At 43.8% G+C, this 20,391-nt stretch overlaps 1 protein-coding gene across 1 annotated transcript in view; it reads left to right on the forward strand.

Moving 5' to 3' along the window:
- The window catches only part of dip2bb (disco-interacting protein 2 homolog Bb), a 52,960-nt gene that overhangs the window by 20,115 nt on the left and 12,454 nt on the right, over positions 1-20,391 (forward strand). The window contains exons 2-17 of the mRNA XM_083771506.1: positions 2,025-2,096; positions 3,141-3,341; positions 6,280-6,399; positions 6,709-7,128; positions 7,895-8,035; positions 8,757-8,876; positions 9,172-9,369; positions 13,609-13,700; positions 15,264-15,374; positions 15,463-15,586; positions 15,826-15,935; positions 17,007-17,109; positions 17,206-17,270; positions 19,432-19,525; positions 19,867-19,986; positions 20,170-20,284. Coding sequence (XP_083627632.1) covers positions 2,025-2,096; positions 3,141-3,341; positions 6,280-6,399; positions 6,709-7,128; positions 7,895-8,035; positions 8,757-8,876; positions 9,172-9,369; positions 13,609-13,700; positions 15,264-15,374; positions 15,463-15,586; positions 15,826-15,935; positions 17,007-17,109; positions 17,206-17,270; positions 19,432-19,525; positions 19,867-19,986; positions 20,170-20,284 — 2,206 coding nt within the window. The remainder of the gene's footprint in view (positions 1-2,024; positions 2,097-3,140; positions 3,342-6,279; positions 6,400-6,708; positions 7,129-7,894; positions 8,036-8,756; positions 8,877-9,171; positions 9,370-13,608; positions 13,701-15,263; positions 15,375-15,462; positions 15,587-15,825; positions 15,936-17,006; positions 17,110-17,205; positions 17,271-19,431; positions 19,526-19,866; positions 19,987-20,169; positions 20,285-20,391) is intronic.

The raw sequence follows: 20,391 nt of genomic DNA on the forward strand, positions 1-20,391 counted from the left end.
GAAATAAAATAAAGCCATTGACAATGGACAGAGTTTTATGTTTGTTTAGTTGCTATTACACAAACAGTAGTTTAATGTTTGTTTGGTCTGTGTTTGTTTTACATCAACATTACATCACCTAATCATAGCAACATGAGTTAGACTTTAATTTATTAGCGCCCCTCACTTCACACAGGGGTGATTTTTAAATATATTTTCGTGAACGGAAATGGCAGCTTCCTTACTCGGATTTCGGGAGGTGTAGTTCCAGACTGTATAGCTTTCGGAGATTGTGGAATAGTTGTCTGGCTAGTGGCTACGCGAGACTACCATGACTAACTCTTCATCTGACTGACACTCTTCCTCTCTCACTCTTTCAATTCAATTCAAAGGGCTTTATTGGCATCAATGGCATGAGAAATCATACGTCTACATTGCCAAAGCAAAAAGTGGAACAATGCGATCAAAACAAAATGCATGTTCTCTCTCTCTCTCTCTCACACTCTCTCAATCTCTCACCTCCCCCGTCTCTCTCTCTCCTCTCTCTGTGTTTGAACTTTAGCAGGTGGCAAACACCAGGGAGTTTTATACCACATTGAGGTTGTTGGATCTTAGAGTGGGTGTACAGGTCCAGAAGTGTCTTGTTTTATAAACATTACAGTAGGCCGGGCATGGCAAATTGGCAATAGGCTTAGCCTATACCAAGTTCTACATCTAAATAGATTTTAATGAACAAATTCCTACACTGCTTGTTTGCCCTGTTATTAATTGACAACGGTTCATAGGACTTCCGACATTTACATTTTAATAAGAGAAGCAGAGCAGAAAAATGATGATATTGGAATTATTTCCACTGTGTCGTTGGACAGTGTAGGGCAGAAGATCGTCATACTATTATAGGCTATTGTCTCTTGAACGTCTTCTGGTGTTTGAGGCTCTGGGTATGTTCATAACTATCATGGATGCTACTAACAAACAAAGTAATGTAAAGCGTAGCCTGCCCACTGTGTTGGCATTTGTATTGTTCCTCGGCAGAGAGCATAGAGATAGTATTCTTTCTGTCGCTTTGATGGCCCAGCTAAATATTCTCTCTATGAACTGAAATGTATGATAGTAGCCTACTTTATAATTGTACATGTAGGTGTGGGCACATCTCTCTATTTCTGAGCTGATACATGTAGGGCAGGCTATAATGCATGCGTATACACTACAGTACCCTGAAACCCTCACCCCCAAAATTACTGTAGGGGGCTCCCCCAAAAGATACGTTGTAATTCAAACACTGTTTTACTGCTGTAGGGAAACACAATTTACCCAGTTCATCTCCTTGTTAATTTGTCATCCAGTGTAGAATCTGTAGATTGTTGAATTGTGTGATTGAGGAAGTTTAAAGAAGATATGAATATTTGACATATAAAATTACACTGTCAGCTCTTTTATGTCATACTGTATATATTATGCCATTCACAAGGCTTAGCTCCAGGATGTATACGATCGATGTGTACAGTAGCCTACTATGAACTGTTCAGTAACTCATCAATGTGTACAGTACTATGAACCGTTCAGTAACTGTGTACAGTAGCCTACACGTACTATGTACCTGCACGTTTATTGCACTTGCTCTTTACTTGGGTGCTCTTTGACTTTGTGGTTTGGCTCCATTGTCAGATTTCTGTGAGAAATGGGAGTTGGAGGTACATTTTTCAACAAGACACAAGAGAAGTGAAATTTGAGCATCAGTCAGTCATATAATAGAATGGGAGTGAAGGAAACGATTCATGTTAAAATAGACAAAATATTGCAAACATTTTCTCCCAGCCAAATATCTACCAGCTCTTAATTCACTGGATGGAGGGTGTTGTGTTGTTTTTCAATGTACATAAATTGAAATTATCATCTCAATGCTACAATGGTGCATTTTGCTGCTGGATATGGGCATGAAATACCACAGTGGTACTAGTGCTGCTCCTAGAAGAGTTTTACAATATTGAATGTTGTCTTTCCTTTATTGTACATTTAAGTGACCTGGCTCTTATCGTTCACAGGTGACATTACACAGAAGGGTTATGAGAAGAAACGGATTAAGCTGTTGGTTCCATACGTCATCCATCCTCCAGGTAAATGAGCCTCAGTGCCTCTCTGGTTTATCCATCACCTTTTCTTTTTGAAATGACATTGTCCTGTTTATAAACAAGGATATTATACCCAACAAGAGTGCCATATTAAATCAGGCTTACTTTTATATTCAAAGTAAAAAACCAGCTATTTAAAAGGTTGTAATGTTTGCTCACTGGTGCCCCTCAGTGGTATGTTAGCTCTTTACTCAACAGTACAGTCGCCTTGTGTAAAATTTGACATACACAGAAATAGAGAAATAACTTCACCACATTGATTCTTCCAATGATTGGCTTTTATCACCAAAACAACCAGACCAGTATGATGAGATTGGACATGTGGTATCCACTTCGAGCATATTATTCTATCAATGACTTCTTTTTGATAAATCGAGTAATCGATTAACCCATTCTGACCGGGCATCCATTTTGGTGTCAGCATCATGTTATGCTTTAGCTATTGAAAAATAGCAGATCTACAAGCTCATATCGCGCCACCGAGTGGCGCGATACGAGCTTGTAGGTCTGCTATTTTTTGAAAAATCGAAGAACGACTGACATTTTTAGAATCTGATCTCAGGTCAGAATGGGTTCATCAGGACCAGTGTGTGTCCGGCGGAAACCTCGTATGAATCTGATCTCAGGTCAGAATGGGTTAATATATATATATACCCCTTGTCAGACTTTCAACGTGGCATCCCTATTTTGGGAATGTCGTTATAGGCGAACATTTTCAAACATTTCCTTTTTTCGCATGTAGCGTAGTGGCTGTTTGTTGCTGTGTGCCACTACTGTGTGTACAACACTGTGTGTGATGTGTACCACTACTGTGTGTACAACACTGTGTGTGATGTGTACCACTACTGTGTGTACAACACTGTGTGTGATGTGTACCACTACTGTGTGTACAACACTGTGTGTGATGTGTACCACTACTGTGTGTACAACACTGTGTGTGATGTGTACCACTACTGTGTGTACAACACTGTGTGTGATGTGTACCACTACTGTGTGTACAACACTGTGTGTGATGTGTGTATTTGACAGTGGAGCCGCCGGCGCCGCCCCCTCCTCAGATTGAACAGCCGTCACCTGGTCCTAGTTCCTCCTCGTCCAGCCATGCCCCTCCCCCCTCTGGCTCCTCCTCCTCCAGTCTTGCCCCTCCCCCCTCCGGCTCCTCGCGGTACCGCGACCGCCGCTCCCGGAGGCCACACCGTACCGGAACCAGGGATGACCGCTACAGATCAGGTGAGGTGGATCTTTTTTTGGCTGTGATTGTTCCCACATCATTAATTAATTAAATCATTAACCCATTCTGACCTGAGATCAGATTCATACGAGGTTTCCGCCGGTCACACACTGGTCTGATGAACCCATTCTGACCTGAGATCAGATTCTAGAAATGTCAGTCGCTCTTCGATTTTTCAAAAATAGCAGACCTACAAGCTCATATCGCGCCACTCGGTGGCGCGATATGAGCTTGTAGATCTGCTATTTTTAAATAGCTAAAGCATAACATGATGCTAACACCAAAATGGGTGCCCGGTCAGAATGGGTTAAATCATTAATCATGGGGGACAGATTTTGTGAGAACGTACTGTATTTTTGCAGTGAGCTTTTCTGTGTTGCTGTGCAATTAGCCCACAGTAAATACTGTATGTTGACCTGATGGCCCAGTGTGTTTTCATGCTGCTGACCAATCACATGAACTCTGGCGTCCAAAATCTTGGAAAGTGTTCGAAGAAGAAATCACAATTTTCCAACAAGCTCACAACGTGTCACAAAGTGGCCATTTTCAATAAATCAAATCAAATCAAAATCAAATCAAATTTTATTTATAGAGCACATTTTCAAAGACCAGGAGGCCAACCAAAGTGCTGTACAGGAAACATGACACAAGTGACATAGTAAAATCAAAACAACACAAAAAAGTACACAGGTTAATTAGGTCAAACATTGAAAGCCAGGGAGAAGAAATGGGTTTTGAGTAAGGACTTAAATGTCTCTAAGGAGGGAGCAGACTTAATATGAAGGGGCAGACAGTTCCAGAGTTTGGGGCCGGCCACCGAAAAGGCACGGTCACCTATATACTCTTGTGTGACATGTATGAAGTAGTAGGGCATTGATTTACAGCAACTATATAGGTACTTGTGTGTGTAAAAGTGCACGTGCATGTACGTGTGTCATGTGTGTCTACTGTCTACGCCTGCATGCACTGCGCTGGTTGTGAGAGCTGGATAAAGTCATTCTTGACTTGTCGGGCAGAGGAGAATCAGAAAAACATCTGAGAAGAGAAGTGAGCCCTCCTGCTGTGCTGGGTCTCCCTCAGTGAAGGAAGCGAGGATGCCTCTGTCGCGAAAAAGGAGCGATAATGTCACAGCTCAGCTATGTGTGAAGTTGTGTAGATGTAGAGAACAGGATAGAGCTATACTTGGTTGACTGGAGTCCCTCAGGGCTCCATACTATCACTTTTCTGCTTTCCCTCTGCTTTTAAATATTTTACCCTATCTATATAAGTAGCCATGTAGTCAATTGTAGACTTTCTGTAATGCTGGTTGTTTTTAAACATGAGGGGAGAATACTGATCTGGAGACAGATCAAGGAGTCGCAGGTCAACCGAGAACATTGTTATGATGAGATGAGATATGTTTCCTTTCCTTACTCATTCTTTCTCTGTCGAGTAGCCAGTCTGACACTCAGCATGTGAACAAGCATGTATGCATAAATACAAACACACACACACACACACACACACACACACACACACACACACACACACACACACACACACACACACACACAAATGGATAATGATGGAGATGGAGTTTTGGGGGATATAGGATTGAAGCAGCTGTTTTGTGTTGGATTTGGTTTGGTTTCCAAGAAATAGAAGTTTTATGTTTCTGTGTGATCGGGGGATTCCCACGGAGATACAGTAAATTGGGCGGGGCGGCCGGGGGAAGCTAAAGAAGTGGATTGTCAGGATATTGAGTAATCTGTGTTGCCCGTTGGGTAGAATAACTGGATTTGAGGAGGGAATTGAGATGTATACAGTATGTTATTAAAACCAGGAAGAGACAGAGCAGGCTTTTTGGAGGGAGGGCTTTAGCTCCAGGCAGAGGTCTACTGTTGAAATTCAAACATATAAAAATGCTAACGTGTTTTCTTTTCGAAGACTGCCTGAATCAGGGAATTTTTGCATGTTTTGCTCTAATACAGTCATAGCAACAGTTGACGCACATCATCACAATCATTTCACTTGTAGCCAGTCCATCAATAATCAGACATCAATAATTAATTAGTCTTGAATAGCCAGAGGATCGGATACAGTATCTCTGCCTGCCAATCGTCTGGATACATTGCGGGTATTTGATATGTATGATGAAAATTGTGAGAGGCAACAGTCTGGCCACGCGAGACTAGGATGCATTTAACCCATTCTGACCGGGGACCCATTTTGGTGTTGGTGTTGGCATCATGTTATGCTTTAGCTATTGAAAAATAGCAGATCTACAAGCTCATATCGCGCCACCGAGTGGCGCGATACGAGCTTGTAGGTCTGCTATTTTTGAAAAATCAAAGACACTTTTAGAATCTGATCTCAGGTCAGAATGGTTTAAATTCATTGTGTGGGCTTGGCCGGCTGGTGAAGGCCACTGACAAAGCTATATGCACACAGTTTTATTTTTAGAACACGCCTTACGTGTGTGTGTGTGTGTGTGTGTGTGTGTGTGTGTGTGTGTGTGTGTGTGTGTGTGCAGTTGCGTATGAAAAGATTAGTCAGCAGATAAATAGCATCACCTTTTCGCCCCAGTGTTGGTGCCATTTGGCAGGAAATCAATACCACTTGTCATGTTTTGGCATCCATTTAGATTTTTACATTTCAATCATTTTGACTTCACATTTGAATATATTTGGATAATGCCAGGAGAAAACAATAGTAGCTTTGAAGGCAGTGTTTCACTGCATGTTTTAGAGTAAGTGGTTTCCTTGACATGCTGTGCGTGCATGTGTGCGTGCGTGCGACCGTGCGTGTGTGGCTGGCTGGCTGGCTGGCTGGCTGCATGTGTGCACGCTCTTCTCTTTTCCTCCCCTCTCTGACTTTTGTGACCCAAAGCTGCTGTACATAAAGCCATGCACAGCTCATGGTATGCTCTTATTCACTCTTTTTTTTTTCTCCATACAGATATTCACACTGAGGCAGTACAGGCTGCTCTGGCAAAACATAAGGAGGAAAAGATGCCTATGCCAACTAAACGCCGGTCCACCTATGTCCAGTCTCCCATCGAGACCCGCACGCCACCAGGTACCAACCACTCTATGCAAAAACAACAACACACATTTGAAACACCAGCATGATATTGGGTTGTGCAGGTGAGATTTAGAAAACCCTGTGGGGTTTATACGGTTACAATACAAGGAAATAAAAAGCCAACATAAATGAGTTGGCAACATACATAATACAACAATGCATACACAGTATGAATGAAAAATAAGATAATGGTAGAAGAAAGTGTATGTGCAGTGTGTGGGTGGAAGAGTTGAAGACTATGTGAATTGTTAAATTTGATTAATTAAATCTCTCTCTCTCTCTCTCTCTCTCTCTCTCTCTCAGACTCTTCATCGGGTTCGGGTTCTGAAGAAGAGGGCAGTGGTGGTGCTCCTCCGCCTGAGGTCAACCCCGACCTGCAGAGTCCCGATTGCTGGATCAACCGCTCTGTCCAGGGCTCCTCCACCTCCTCCTCGGCCTCCTCCACTTTGTCCCATGGCGAGGGCAAGCCACAGCCTCAGCTCCAGCAGCAGCCACAGCCCCAGTCCCAGCATCAAGCCCAGCCTCAGTATAAGCCCCAGTACCAGCCCCAGTACCAGCCTCAATACCAGGCCCAGTATCCACCACAGCACCAAACACAGCGGCAACCCCAGCAGCAACCGCAGCACCAACCACAGCGCCAACCACAGCAGCAACCACAGCACCCGTCCCAAACATCAACTGTGGCAGATATGCTGGCTAACGCTCGCATCGGTGCTCGCATCGGTGAGAGACCCATAATAGGCTGTTTCAGGCGGTTAACAATAACACAGCTGTCCTGAACTTTATACAGCCTTAGTGAACTTCCTGTTTGTAGCCGCTGCCCTGGGAAATGGTCATAAGCTATCAGAGATACCGTTGTTCATTGTTAATTAGCTAACCTACAGCATGTGCGTAGTGTCATTTTCTTTTCTTTTTCTCTTCCTTTTTTTTATGATTCAAAATGTTATTGCTTTTTCAGTTTAGTCACAAGGGGATCATTTTCTCTTCCTTTTAATTGCAAATAGTGTAAACAGCTGAGCTGACATGATGTTGACAAGGGTTTGACATGCATCCTAGCTACAGTAGTGTTGAAACCGTATATGAAATCGTACTACTGTTACTGTTACTGCTATACTGCTGCTGCTGCTACCGGTACTGCAGTTTTCTGTGACTTATGTACTGAAATGCACCTTTACCTTTTGAAACTATTCCGCGACTTGATTAACCCATTCTGACCGGGCACCCATTTTGGTGTCAGCATCATGTTATGCTTTAGCTATTTAAAAATAGCAGATCTACAAGCTCATATCGCGCCACCGAGTGGCGCGATACGAGCTTGTAGGTCTGCTATTTTTTGAAAAATCGAAGAACGACTGACATTTTTTAGAATCTGATCTCAGGTCAGAATGGGTTCATCAGACCAGTGTGTGTCCGGCGGAAACCTCGTATGAATCTGATCTCAGGTCAGAATGGGTTAAAATTAATTGCACGACCCTCCCGTGGTCCTCAGAGAACAGTGGCCCCCCTCCTGATGTGACCGCTGTGGCCCAAGCCACGATCCGAGGCCCCAGGGTGGACCTGCCCGCCAATAACGTGGTCCGAGGTATGAGCCGTGGACAGAGCCGCTCCAGCATGATGGAGACTGCTGACGGTAATGACAATTTACTACTTCTGTGTGAGTGTTTGTCTGAGGGTGTGTGTCTCTGTTGGAGACACAGATACATATATGCTCAAAATCCTCACTCAGCCTTCTACCAAGATGTAATCAACATTTCCAACGATGTGCTCACAGATCATTAATCAAACTCTACCGCTCTTCTTTTCTTCTGATCTTTTTTTCACGCCCTGACTCACGTTTAATTTTACTGGCAATTTAGGACGAGGTAATCTCCAGAGTAAGGAAACCCCTCATTGCATAATGTGTGTAGCCTCCTGTCTGTGCTGTTCCTCCCTTACAAATGTCCCTTCTGTTTCAAATGTGTGGTTCTTCTAATGTTATGAATCCAGGTCAAGTCCACGCACAAAATGAACCCTTGTGTGTTTTCCCAGGCAAAAATAACCCAAAAAAAAAGATACCTAACCCCCACCTCTCACTGCCTGTCATCCCAGCGTTGAGGCAGCCACGGTCTGCTGCTTTCCATTTGCTAAGAGTCATGAACTTCAGTCAATGCGAAAGCTTGAAACCAATCAGAATAAAGTACAGACTTGTGGGTTTTGGAATGAGGAGCAGCAGACTGTGAGGTGCTCAGAGGTCCTTCCACCATGATCGGATGTGTCTAGAGTAGACTGCACCCACTGTGGATTTCTGTCACACCGACAGTGTGTACCAGGGCATTGTGTGACTGTACGTTACCTCCCGTCCCTCCTCATAGGGGTGCCTGTCAACAGCAGGGTGTCCACTAAGATCCAGCAGCTCCTCGCCACGCTCAAGAGGCCCAAACGTCCCGAACTCAGCGAGTTCTTCACAGATGATTCTGAGGAGATCGTGGAAGGTGAGGGGAAATTATTCTAATTCCTAATTCCTGATCGAGAGATCCAAACGTTGAAAGCAGCAATAAAATCATGGAGCTGAGAGCTGTGCAGACTTTATTTATTACAAATCATTCACAGCTACACAGTAAAATCCCCAGAGTTTGATTATCACTGAGAACTGAATTTCTGCCATGTTGACAGTATATAATTTGTGCTTCACTAATCCTCTGTCTCTGTCCCTCTCTCTTTTCCCCCTTTGTCTTACCCTCTCTCTCCCTCTTTTATTCTTTCTCTCACTGTCTGTCCCTCCAACAGCACCTCAGCCAGACCCCAACAGACCAAAGCCAGAAGGCCGTCAGATCATGCCAGTGAAAGGGGAGCCCTTGGGTGTGGTCAGCAACTGGCCCCCAGCTTTGCAGGCAGCTTTGGCTCGTTGGGGGGCCACACAGAGCAAAAGCCCTGCGCTCACAGCACTGGACATTACTGGAAAACCCCTCTATACGCTGACCTATGGTGAGACTGTTATGGAAATTGTATATGTCCAACCGGAAGTATATCTTAGAAGTTTATTCAGAAGAACAGCAAACATCATCTCTCAGTATTCTCTCCCTCATTACATCTCTCTCTCCTGGTCTCCTCCCCACCAGACCTCCCAAGCTACTCAGCAGTGTTGCCAACTCTCGTGAGTGAAATAAGCCAACCCACCTCCAAAAACAAGCCAAAAACAAGCTTACTCTTGTGAGAGAAAAAAGCCAAATCTCCCTACGAAAAACTAGCCAAAACAAGCCCAATAATATGGCTTAATAAAAAAAGATCTGATGAATTTATCATTATAAATACTATGTATGTCTATAATAATGCATGTTTTGGTCATGTATTATACTATTACACACAGCCAGGGCTTAACCCATTCTGACCGGGCACCCATTTTGGTGTTAGCATCATGTTATGCTTTAGCTATTTAAAAATAGCAGATCTACAAGCTCATATCGCGCCACCGAGTGGCGCGATACGAGCTTGTAGGTCTGCTATTTTTGAAAAATCGAAGAGCGACTGACATTTTTTTAATCTGATCTCAGGTCAGAATGGGTTCATCAGACCAGTGTGTGTCCGGCGGAAACCTCGTATGAATCTGATCTCAGGTCAGAATGGGTTAATAAGTAGAGACACCAGACCGATTCTGTCACTCAATGTGATTCACACTCCCCCAAATATATGGGTATTTATAGTATATAGTACCAACGCAACAAAAAAAAGAAACGCAACAAAAATACAAGCCAAACGTTGCGAGAGATAAGCAGACTTGGCAACCCTGCTTCTCACCAGGTCCCCTCTTAGACCCCCGCCACACGAGAACGGATCGGGCTGTTACCCGCACAAGTTTGTAGCCGGCATCAAAGTTCACATTGCAGTTATGTTAATTATGCTTGTCGTCCAGACGAGAGTGGTAGAGCTGCAGATCGGCTATTTTCGGAGAAGAGATTTCTAGACATTAGTGGCCAGATTTGACTGAGGGACTGCCATTGGATTTTTTAGAATTTTCGTTTTTTTTCATGTCATATGAAAGCAGGGAATCATAGCTTCAAATTGACATATTTGTTCAGTTTGACTCACCAGTTTTGGAGATATGGCTTATAGAGTAATGTCTTGCAGAAAACAGCGAGTTGAGAAAACAGGCTTGAAAGGTTAATTTCGGTGGTCTCTAACATTACACCTAGCTACATGTTTAAGCATTTATTTCATATTTACATGTCGATTTCAGACCTGACACTTATTTCAGACATGCTCTAGTATGTGAAGAGTCTGCCTGTGCTATTAACTCATTTTGGATTAAAAAAAAAAAGTTTTTCTCCTGGAGGTTGCGTGATGGCAGGCTCTCAGTCAAATCTGGTCACACCGGTATTGTGCATATTATTATGTGCATATTATTATGTAAGTGGTTATGGTGAAATAAACCATTAGCACTTCATGAACAAATGAACAATATTAAAGGCTTCCCTTTACAGGTCAAACAACACCATTCATTCACATATCATGTACACATTAATAAATAACTATTAAGCAATTAATACCAGTGAGCTGGCGGTTATGAAAGGCTCGTCATAAACCTGCATCATTTAAAAAGGACGTATCATGTTGCTGTAAAAAGCCGGCTGATGATCATGGACGCAGCCATCTGTCAGGTGGAAAGCCTGGTGACGTGAGGTTAGTTTGCAGGGGGTGAGGCATGGGCGGAGTTTATGGGGGGGCATCCCCCCTGGTGGCCGGGGGTGGAATTGAAATAAATAAATAAGTTCAAGATTATTATTTTTTTGCATGCAATGAAATAAAACTAATTGTCAGAAATAAATCTGAATTCTATTATGTTTTGTTTTACAATAAATTCATTTTAGAGTAGTCATTATATTTTCGTAATGACCTGCGACGGCGGTGGATCATGATCTTGGGGAAAATCACGGTTGTCCAAAGCAGCCTATTTTACAGGAATTCCCTACAAAGTTTGGAAAAACCAAACATTCGTTTTCCACCTTTTATTACAAGAAGCATGCGTGGATGTAATATTCAGTTTCAAAGGATGCATGCAGTCTTTTGTTTTGCATGCCGACACTTCCAGAATGACAGCAAGTCAGTTAAAAAACATGAAACCCCCGTAGTGCTGGAAGTTATATGGAGCAGGCTTGTGTGTGTGTGCTTCTGTAGACCTACTACCTAAATAACTCATTTGTAGGGGGTAGGGCATTGTAAAAAACGCAAAGATAACACTATAAAGGTTAAAAAAAATCGTGCATGCACGCTATGCGTGCGCACAGGATTCCTTCCCGACGTATCGCCCCCCTGGGGGTCAAGTTCAAACTATGCATTTGCTGTACACACGGAGACGACAAAGTAGAGTCTCCGAAGTTTGTCACTCTGGGAGCTGGTTTCAAAAAGTACCGGTTAAGTCCCCCAAAACGCTGTCTCCGTGTGGCAGAATGGGCAGATCGGCTTGTGCGGGTAACGCAGAATACATCCTCGTGTAGACAGCACCTTATACTCCAGAAGCAGGTCCATCACAAAGAGTACAATATAATACAGACGCTCTGACTGTCTTGGGCCTCACTCACACTGTTGCAACATGCATACAACATTTGCCTTGTGTCTTGTCCGTGTTTAATGGCCGCCCCCAATGCATTTCCAATGGAAGTCACATGGTTTGACAAAACATTTTTGTTTGATATGGGGGAGGGGGGCACAACACAGCCATCAAACAATGTTTTTGTTTCGTATGCATGTTGCAACAGTGTGAGTGAGGCCTTGCGGCTGTTGCCACCCCACTGAGACAGGAACTCCCTAGCCATACCTAAGCCAGGCCCAGCAGGGTCTCATAACAAACAATAGGTGTGACATGGTCTTTTACATACAGCTTGATCAAAGGGTTGATTGGACAATTTACAATTACAATTTAGGCATTTAGCAGACGCTCTTCTTAATACAGAGCGATTTACAGTAAGCAAGAACAGAAAACATGGTAATACATCAAAACATAAAAGAGTCATCATGAATCCTATGTAAGCTTAAAGGACAACTTTAGTTTTTTTCAACCAAGGTTCATGTTTTAGGTTGTTATTAGAGAAAGTAAAAGATGAGTGTACATTTCTTTTCATTTGCTGCTTTCTTTTGTTTTTGGGATTTTAGCTCTTTTTGACAGGGGGGCGGGGGCATTCGAGCATGGGGCTAAATATGTATTTTTTTTACCAAATATTATGGCGATTTATTTTTGTATTATTTACTATAGTCCTAATAAACCCCAGGAAATTACATCTGGCCACAGCAGATCACAGGATCTACTGAATGTGAAGGTAGCCTACTGGGGGAAGGCTTATACTGTGTGTATAGGCTCAATATGTCAGTTTGTCACATTCAATAGATCCTGTGATCTTTTGTGGCCAGATGTAATTTCTTGTGGTTTATTAGGACTATAGTAAATAATAAAAAAATAAATCACCATAATATTTTGTAAAAAAATACATATTTAGCCCCATGCTCGAATGCCCCCGCCCCCCTGTCAAAAACTGCTAAAATCGCAAAAACGAAAGAAAGCAGCAAATGAAAGAAGATTAACACTCATCTTTTACTTTCTCTAATAACAATCTAAAACATGAACCTTGGTTGAAAAAAACTATATTACACTATATGTGTATATAGAGTGCTATGACTACATAAAGTGCTTTAAGTTACATAAGTTGAGCGTGCCTGTAGGAGGTTGAGGCCAGGACTTCAGCAAGTGCTATGGGCTAAGATGGAGTCTGAGGAGGTGTGTTTTCAGACACGGCGGAAGATTGGGAGTGAATCTGCAGTTCTGATTGTAATGGGAAGTGCATTGCATTCCATAGTTTTGGAGCCAAAAGGGAGAAGAGTTTGGGACGTGTGGAGCGTTGTCCCCACGCTTTTAGCGGAGGTATACTTCCAGCTTGAGTGCTCGAGAGGGTTTGTAGCGTGCGATCATACTTGCAAGATATGGTGGTGCCATACCTTTGGTTGCTTTGAATGCCAGCATCAGAGTTTTGTACTCTGTGTTGTTTTGTACTCTGTGCGGGAGACAGGCCTTCAGTTCCAGCCACATACAATCATGAAATGATAGATCAATATTTGATTTTGTTCACACAGTGAACGCAGTATTTATGACAATGAGTATACCCTTTTCGTCTTTCATGCATACAGTACGTCCTATGCCCAATTCTCATTCTTCACCTTATCTGATCTGTCCAATAGGGAAGCTGTGGAGTCGCAGTGTGAAACTGGCCTTCACCCTCCTGAACAGACTGGGCACCAAAAACGAACAGATCCTCAAGCCTGGAGATAGGGTGAGAAAACATGAGATCATCAAAGATCTCTCCATAACCTATTAAACCCTTTGTCAAGTTTAAAGCTATGGGCTTCCTTATGTCTGCTAGTAACAAACACAAGTAAACAAACTGACACCTTGGTGAAGTGATAACCGCTGTGAGCATGAAAGTCGCAGACAATGAATTATAAATACATGTATTATTGAAATTCTTTATTTGGAATAATTGGAAAAATTGGGAATTTGTTTAAAACTAAATAATAATGCACTCAACTGATTCGAGTGGCATATAATGCATGTTTGATGAACTGATGCAAATATCGTTGTCATTGATTTAGAAAATAATACATTTAGAATCTGTGGTGAGACTGTATGAATGAATGCCCATACATGAGAAAGGGATGATGATGTTCTAGATGATGAATGGAACCCAGATGAAAACTTTGGTGAAACTGAGTGTCATGTAGCCTGGTTCCCAGCTGGTTCCCAGCCTGATTCGCTGCGTTCCGTGAATTTGTTTTGTCACTTCTAAGTGACAAAAATAATCTGTGGAACGTGTCATGTGGAAGTGCTCGAAATGTTTATTATCCCACTAAAAAGAAAATCAGCGGCCCAGGCCGTAGCGTAACGGTCTGGGCACCGGACTGGTAATCCAGTCGCAGTGTGCCGCGGGTTCGACTCCCGGACCCGACACGGCCTTTACTGCATGTCATCCCCCCATCTCTCTCCCGTTTCCTGTCAGCCTACTGTCTGTCCCTTCAAAAATCAATAAAAGGCGTACGCCGCAAAAAAAAGAAAAAAAAAAAAAAAAAAAAAAAAGAAAATCAGCTGATGTACACACAGAGACTTCGGATTTGTGCAGAAACTAAGTATTTACTTATGTATTCTGAATGGAAGGTATACAACTATACATACACGTTTCAATGTGGATTGCTTCTTCATCAGGTCCTATGAAGGACCTGATGAAGAAGCAATCCACATTGAAACGTTGTCCGTTGCTTTTTCACCTCAATAAAAAAGGCAGTAAGTTGCTCCAGTGCGTTCATTCCTACCTGCGCTGTGCATCTTATATATATAATACATCATCACAAATGTAATATCTTGATTAGCCTACAAATGTCACAAAACGTGACATCCGAATTTGATTGGCCAAGCTGCATGTGATGTAGTACTCTGATTAGCGCTACTACGGTAGATTAAAATCTAGTTGTGAAGGCTGCATAGTGGCCTTAAATTCCCACTATGGGTTATGCTCATAGAGATGGAAAATGTGTGTTCTAGCTGTTACACATCGGACCTTAAAGGTATATTCAGTGATTTCACTCAAAAAACCTTAGGTTTCGTTTTTGGCTGTGGGACCCAGCCTTTCGTCCAATCAGGATAGAGAGTCAAAAACGAAACCTAAGGTTTTTTGACCCCCAGGGGTTAACTGGGGACAGGGAGGAACTCCTTATATGGCCAGCACACTCTAAAGTAGGGAGGATTATCACAACAAAACAAAAAAATAAGTGATATTTGAATTAAGTGAAATCACTGAATATACCTTTAAATGCAACGTCTGCTGCCCGGCTTGTTACTGTAGGTGGCGCTGGTGTTTCCCAACAGTGACCCGGGGATGTTCTGGGTGGCCTTCTACGGTTGCCTGTTGGCCGAGGTCATCCCTGTTCCTATTGAGGTCCCGCTCTCTCGAAAGGTAAGAACTAAGACACTGTGATGAGGGTGCACTGATGGCGTCTTTGCACTAAGTATTGAAGTCCTCTGTGTTTGGGCTGTTCATGCAGGATGCAGGTAGCAGCCAGGTGGGATTTCTTTTGGGCAGCTGCGGTGTGGGCCTGGCTCTAACCAGTGAGGTCTGTCTGAAGGGACTACCCAAGACGCCCACTGGAGAAATACTACAGTTTAAAGGTCAGAATCTGTCTATAAGATGTCAATCTTCCTTCAAGATGATTCATTTTGTTTTATTTCGGTAATCAGGTACAGGTGGCAGAATCACTTTTCCAGCACTGTATAAAGTGAGCGGGGTCTCATGTTCAGCGCTCAAAGCAGAGCAGATTTATAATTATTTATACTTTTTGCAAATTTGAAAACTAAATAAATGTATGGGATTCTTCATCGTTTGTCCCATGGTGTTTTGGGTTTGATAGGCTGGCCTCGGCTAAAGTGGGTGGTGACAGACTCCAAGTATCTGACCAAGCCCTCTAAGGACTGGCAGCCACATATACCTACAGCCAACACTGACTCTGCATATATAGAGGTAGGACTACTGTCTACATATGCATGTCTGTGCCAAAGTGCATAAATGTGAGTCTGTCTGTATGTTGTATGTATAGTATGTTTGTATCGAACTGTGTGTATGTGTAGCGTATACCTACCTAGCCTCGCGTAGCCATACTAATATCACTGCGTGGATATTAGTCTGGTTCCCCTCATTGTTAGGATTTCTTCCAAGCGGTTACAAAAAGATTCAAACGGACTCTATTGGTTAGACCTACAACCATTTCAGAGCAGCGCAATGTATGGGCCTTGGTTGGTTATAGCCTGGTTCCTGGATGAATCTGGTTGGCCCTGCGCTACTTTGGGTCTGTGAAGTCCTCCCACAATTGAGAGTGACCAGACTTAATCTAAGGACCCTAAGGATCAGAAAGACTTTGAAGGATTTACTATTGCAATTTATTTTGGGTCAAACCTTAGATTGACTGGCCTAATACCTGTATGTGGCAGTGGTTATCAAACAATTACATTTCAAGCACCTCCATAACTCTTTCTTCTTAGTTTAGTTTAGTAGTAACATTGTTCTTGTGAAGCCTGTTGTTATTATATGTGAAGTATTTGGTCGTCACGCTGTGGGAACCAACACGGGCACTGGTCACGAGGACGTCCCACATTAACACGTGGACACGTACTCAAGAAAGCTGCAGGAGCGCAACGTACAGACGAGCCAGATGTATGGAGAACCGGGATGACTGGAGGCGACGATAGAGGGCTTGTCTGAGCATGATCTAGCCCATTCTGACCTGAGATCAGATTCATACGAGGTTTCCGCCGGACACACACTGGTTCTAATGAACCCATTCTGACCTGAGATCAGATTCTAAAAATGTCAGTCGCTCTTCGATTTTTCAAAAATAGCAGACCTACAAGCTCGTATCGCGCCACTCGGTGGCGCGATATGAGCTTGTAGATCTGCTATTTTTAAATAGCTAAAGCATAACATGATGCTGACACCAAAATGGGTGCCCGGTCAGAATGGGCTAGAGACCACACCAGGGGATGGACACAACATGTCTTGTTATTTTCTAATTGCTTGTGTTGTCTCTTTGTATAGTACAAGGCCAACAAAGAGGGCACAGTAATGGGTGTGGCTGTGTCTAAAGTAGCCATGTTGACCCACTGCCAAGCAATGACCCAGGCCTGCAACTACTGTGAAGGTGAGACTAGAGCTTACTGGGGAGAGGTACTGTAGTTCACCTGAATGACTGCTGTTTGTTCAAACCCTGATGATATGTCTGCGTCTATGTCCTCAGGGGAGACACTTGTGAATGTCCTGGACTTTAAGAAGGACATGGGTCTATGGCATGGAGTTCTCACCGTGAGTTAACACTCCTACATTATGCCTACTGTAATACAAGTTGTAGAAATAAAATCACTCAATGTTTCTTCTCAGTACTATGTTATCATTCATTTCACTGTACTTGAACCATAGCTTGATTGCATTCCCATTCAACTTTTTTTTTTTGCATTTTTCTCCCCAATTTGGTCGTTAAGTTTATTAACTCCACCGTAGCAGTATGTGCAGTGACAAGCCCCAGACCGTAGGAGTATATACAGTGATAAGCCCCAGACCGTAGCAGTATGTACAGTGATAATCCCCAGACCGTAGCAGTATGTACAGTGATAATCCCCAGACCGTAGCAGTATGTACAGTGATAAGCTCCAGACCGTAGCAGTATGTACAGTGATAATCCCCAGACCGTAGCAGTATGTGCAGTGATAAGCCTCAGACCGTAGCAGTATGTGCAGTGACAGGCCCCAGACCGTAGGAGTATATACAGTGATAAGCCCCAGAACGTAGCAGTATGTGCAGTGACAGGTCCCAGACCGTAGGAGTATATACAGTGATAAGCCCCAGACCGTAGGAGTATGTACAGTGACAGGCCCCAGACCGTAGGAGTATATACAGTGACAAGCCCCAGACCGTAGGAGTATGTGCAGTGATAAGCCCCAGACCGTAGGAGTATGTGCAGTGACAGGCCCCAGACCGTAGGAGTATATGTACAGTGATAAGCCTCAGACCGTAGCAGTATGTGCAGTGATAAGCCCCAGACCGTAGGAGTATGTGCAGTGACAGGCCCCAGACCGTAGGAGTATATGTACAGTGATAAGCCCCAGACCGTAGGAGTATATGTACAGTGATAAGCCCCAGACCGTAGGAGTATGTGCAGTGACAAGCCCCAGACCATAGGAGTATATACAGTGACAAGCCCCAGACCGTAGCAGTCTGTGCAGTGACAAGCCCCAGACCGTAGGAGTATGTGCAGTGACAGGCCCCAGACCGTAGGAGTATATGTACAGTGATAAGCCTCAGACCGTAGCAGTATGTGCAGTGACAAGCCCCAGACCGTAGGAGTATATGTACAGTGATAAGCCCCAGACCGTAGGAGTATGTGCAGTGACAAGCCCCAGACCATAGGAGTATATACAGTGATAAGCCCCAGACCGTAGGAGTATGTGCAGTGACAGGCCCCAGACCGTAGGAGTATGTGCAGTGACAAGCCCCAGACCGTAGGAGTCTGTGCAGTGACAGGCCCCAGACCGTAGGAGTATGTGCAGTGACAGGCCCCAGACCGTAGGAGTATGTGCAGTGACAGGCCCCAGACCGTAGGAGTCTGTGCAGTGATAAGCCCCAGACCGTAGGAGTATATACAGTGACAAGCCCCAGACCGTAGGAATATGTGCAGTGACAAGCCCCAGACCGTAGGAGTCTGTGCAGTGACAGGCCCCAGACCGTAGGAGTATGTGCAGTGACAGGCCCCAGACCGTAGGAATATGTGCAGTGACAAATAGCACCCTCCCCGGAGCCCGGCTTACCCCTATGAACACAATTGTGTTCGTATAGACATTCAACAAAGCCGGATTCAGAGGGGAAAGGATGTAGCACAAGAAGTGCATTAGCATTTCAATAATACCCTGAGGGTATGCTGAAATGCATTGGTGCTTTTTTAACATTCTGTTTGCCCTCTAAATAAAGGCTTGTTAACGCAACATGCCCTGGGCCAAGTTTCTTTCTTTTTGATCTTCCTCCTCTATCCTGTCCATATCTTTCCACCACTCATCCTTGCCTAATCCACCCAGCCGTGTAATAATGTATTTGGCTACGGACCCCAATTTGAAAAGAGTTTGTGCCATGGACCCTCATAACAGAAGATTTGTCCAGATCTGTCAAAAAAGTAAAAAGAAATATCAGATCTACATGCTCACATCGAATCACTACACATTGTGAGCTTGTGGGTCAGCTATGTTTGAATCACTAGTGAGGGTCTTCGAAACCCCACTTTGAAAACCAGTATTATAGACTTAGAATATGTCTCAGATCAATCACAATCAAGCACCGTAATTATACATATTACCATGTGCCTGGCCCTAGATTCAGATTCTTGTGCTCCTAATCACAGAAGTACAATTTCCCTTTGTGTTTCTTCTATGAAAACCTTATGTTGTATTAGTCCTCTTAATGAGTTATTTTTCTGCAGGCTGTGATGAACAGGATTCATACCATCAGCGTTCCCTATGCTGTAATGAAGGCCTGTCCTCTGTCCTGGGTGCAAAGAGTCCATATCCATAAAGGTGACTTGCACTGTTTCTCCGTAGCATTTAACCCATTCTGAACGGGCACCCATTTTGGTGTCAGCATCATGTTATGCTTTAGCTATTTAAAAATAGCAGATCTACAAGCTCATATCGCGCCACCGAGTGGCGCGATACGAGCTTGTAGGTCTGCTATTCTTTGAAAAATCGAAGAGCGACTGACATTTTTAGAATCTGATCTCAGGTCAGAATGGGTTCATCAGACCAGTGTGTGTCCGGCGGAAACCTCGTATGAATCTGATCTCAGGTCAGAATGGGTTAATGCAGTGACTTTGGATTTACGTTACAGTGACTTATGTGACAATCATGTCCTCCCGCAGCTCGTGTAGCGTTGGTGAAGTGCCGTGACCTGCACTGGGCCATGATGGCCCATAGGGAACAGAGAGACACCAGCCTTGCGTCACTGCGTATGCTCGTAGTTGCCGACGGCGCTAACCCCTGTGAGTACTTGCGCGGAACTTTTGAGCTTGCTAAAATCTCATCTCTTAAAAACTTGAGATACAGTATTTGAGTGTGACAGTGTGCCTTGTCTCTCTCTCTCTCTCTCTCTCTCTCTCTCACACACACACACACACACACACACACACTCTCTCTCTCTCGCACTCTCTCTCTGCCTCCTCCAGGGTCAGTGTCATCTTGTGATGCCTTCCTGTGTGTGTTCCAGTCCCATGGGCTGAAGCCTGAGGTCATCTGTCCCTGTGCTACCTCCCCCGAGGCCATGACAGTGGCCATACGCAGGTACACCACTGACACACTTGTACTAGACATTTTGCCACAGCAGTGTAGTATAGCAAGTATACACAGGCTGGTGCATGGCAGTAGCATGCATGAGCACAGATGGACAC

This window comes from Protomyctophum parallelum, assembly GCF_964188405.1.
Source record: "Protomyctophum parallelum genome assembly, chromosome: 8".
Taxonomy (NCBI): Eukaryota; Metazoa; Chordata; class Actinopteri; order Myctophiformes; family Myctophidae; genus Protomyctophum; species Protomyctophum parallelum.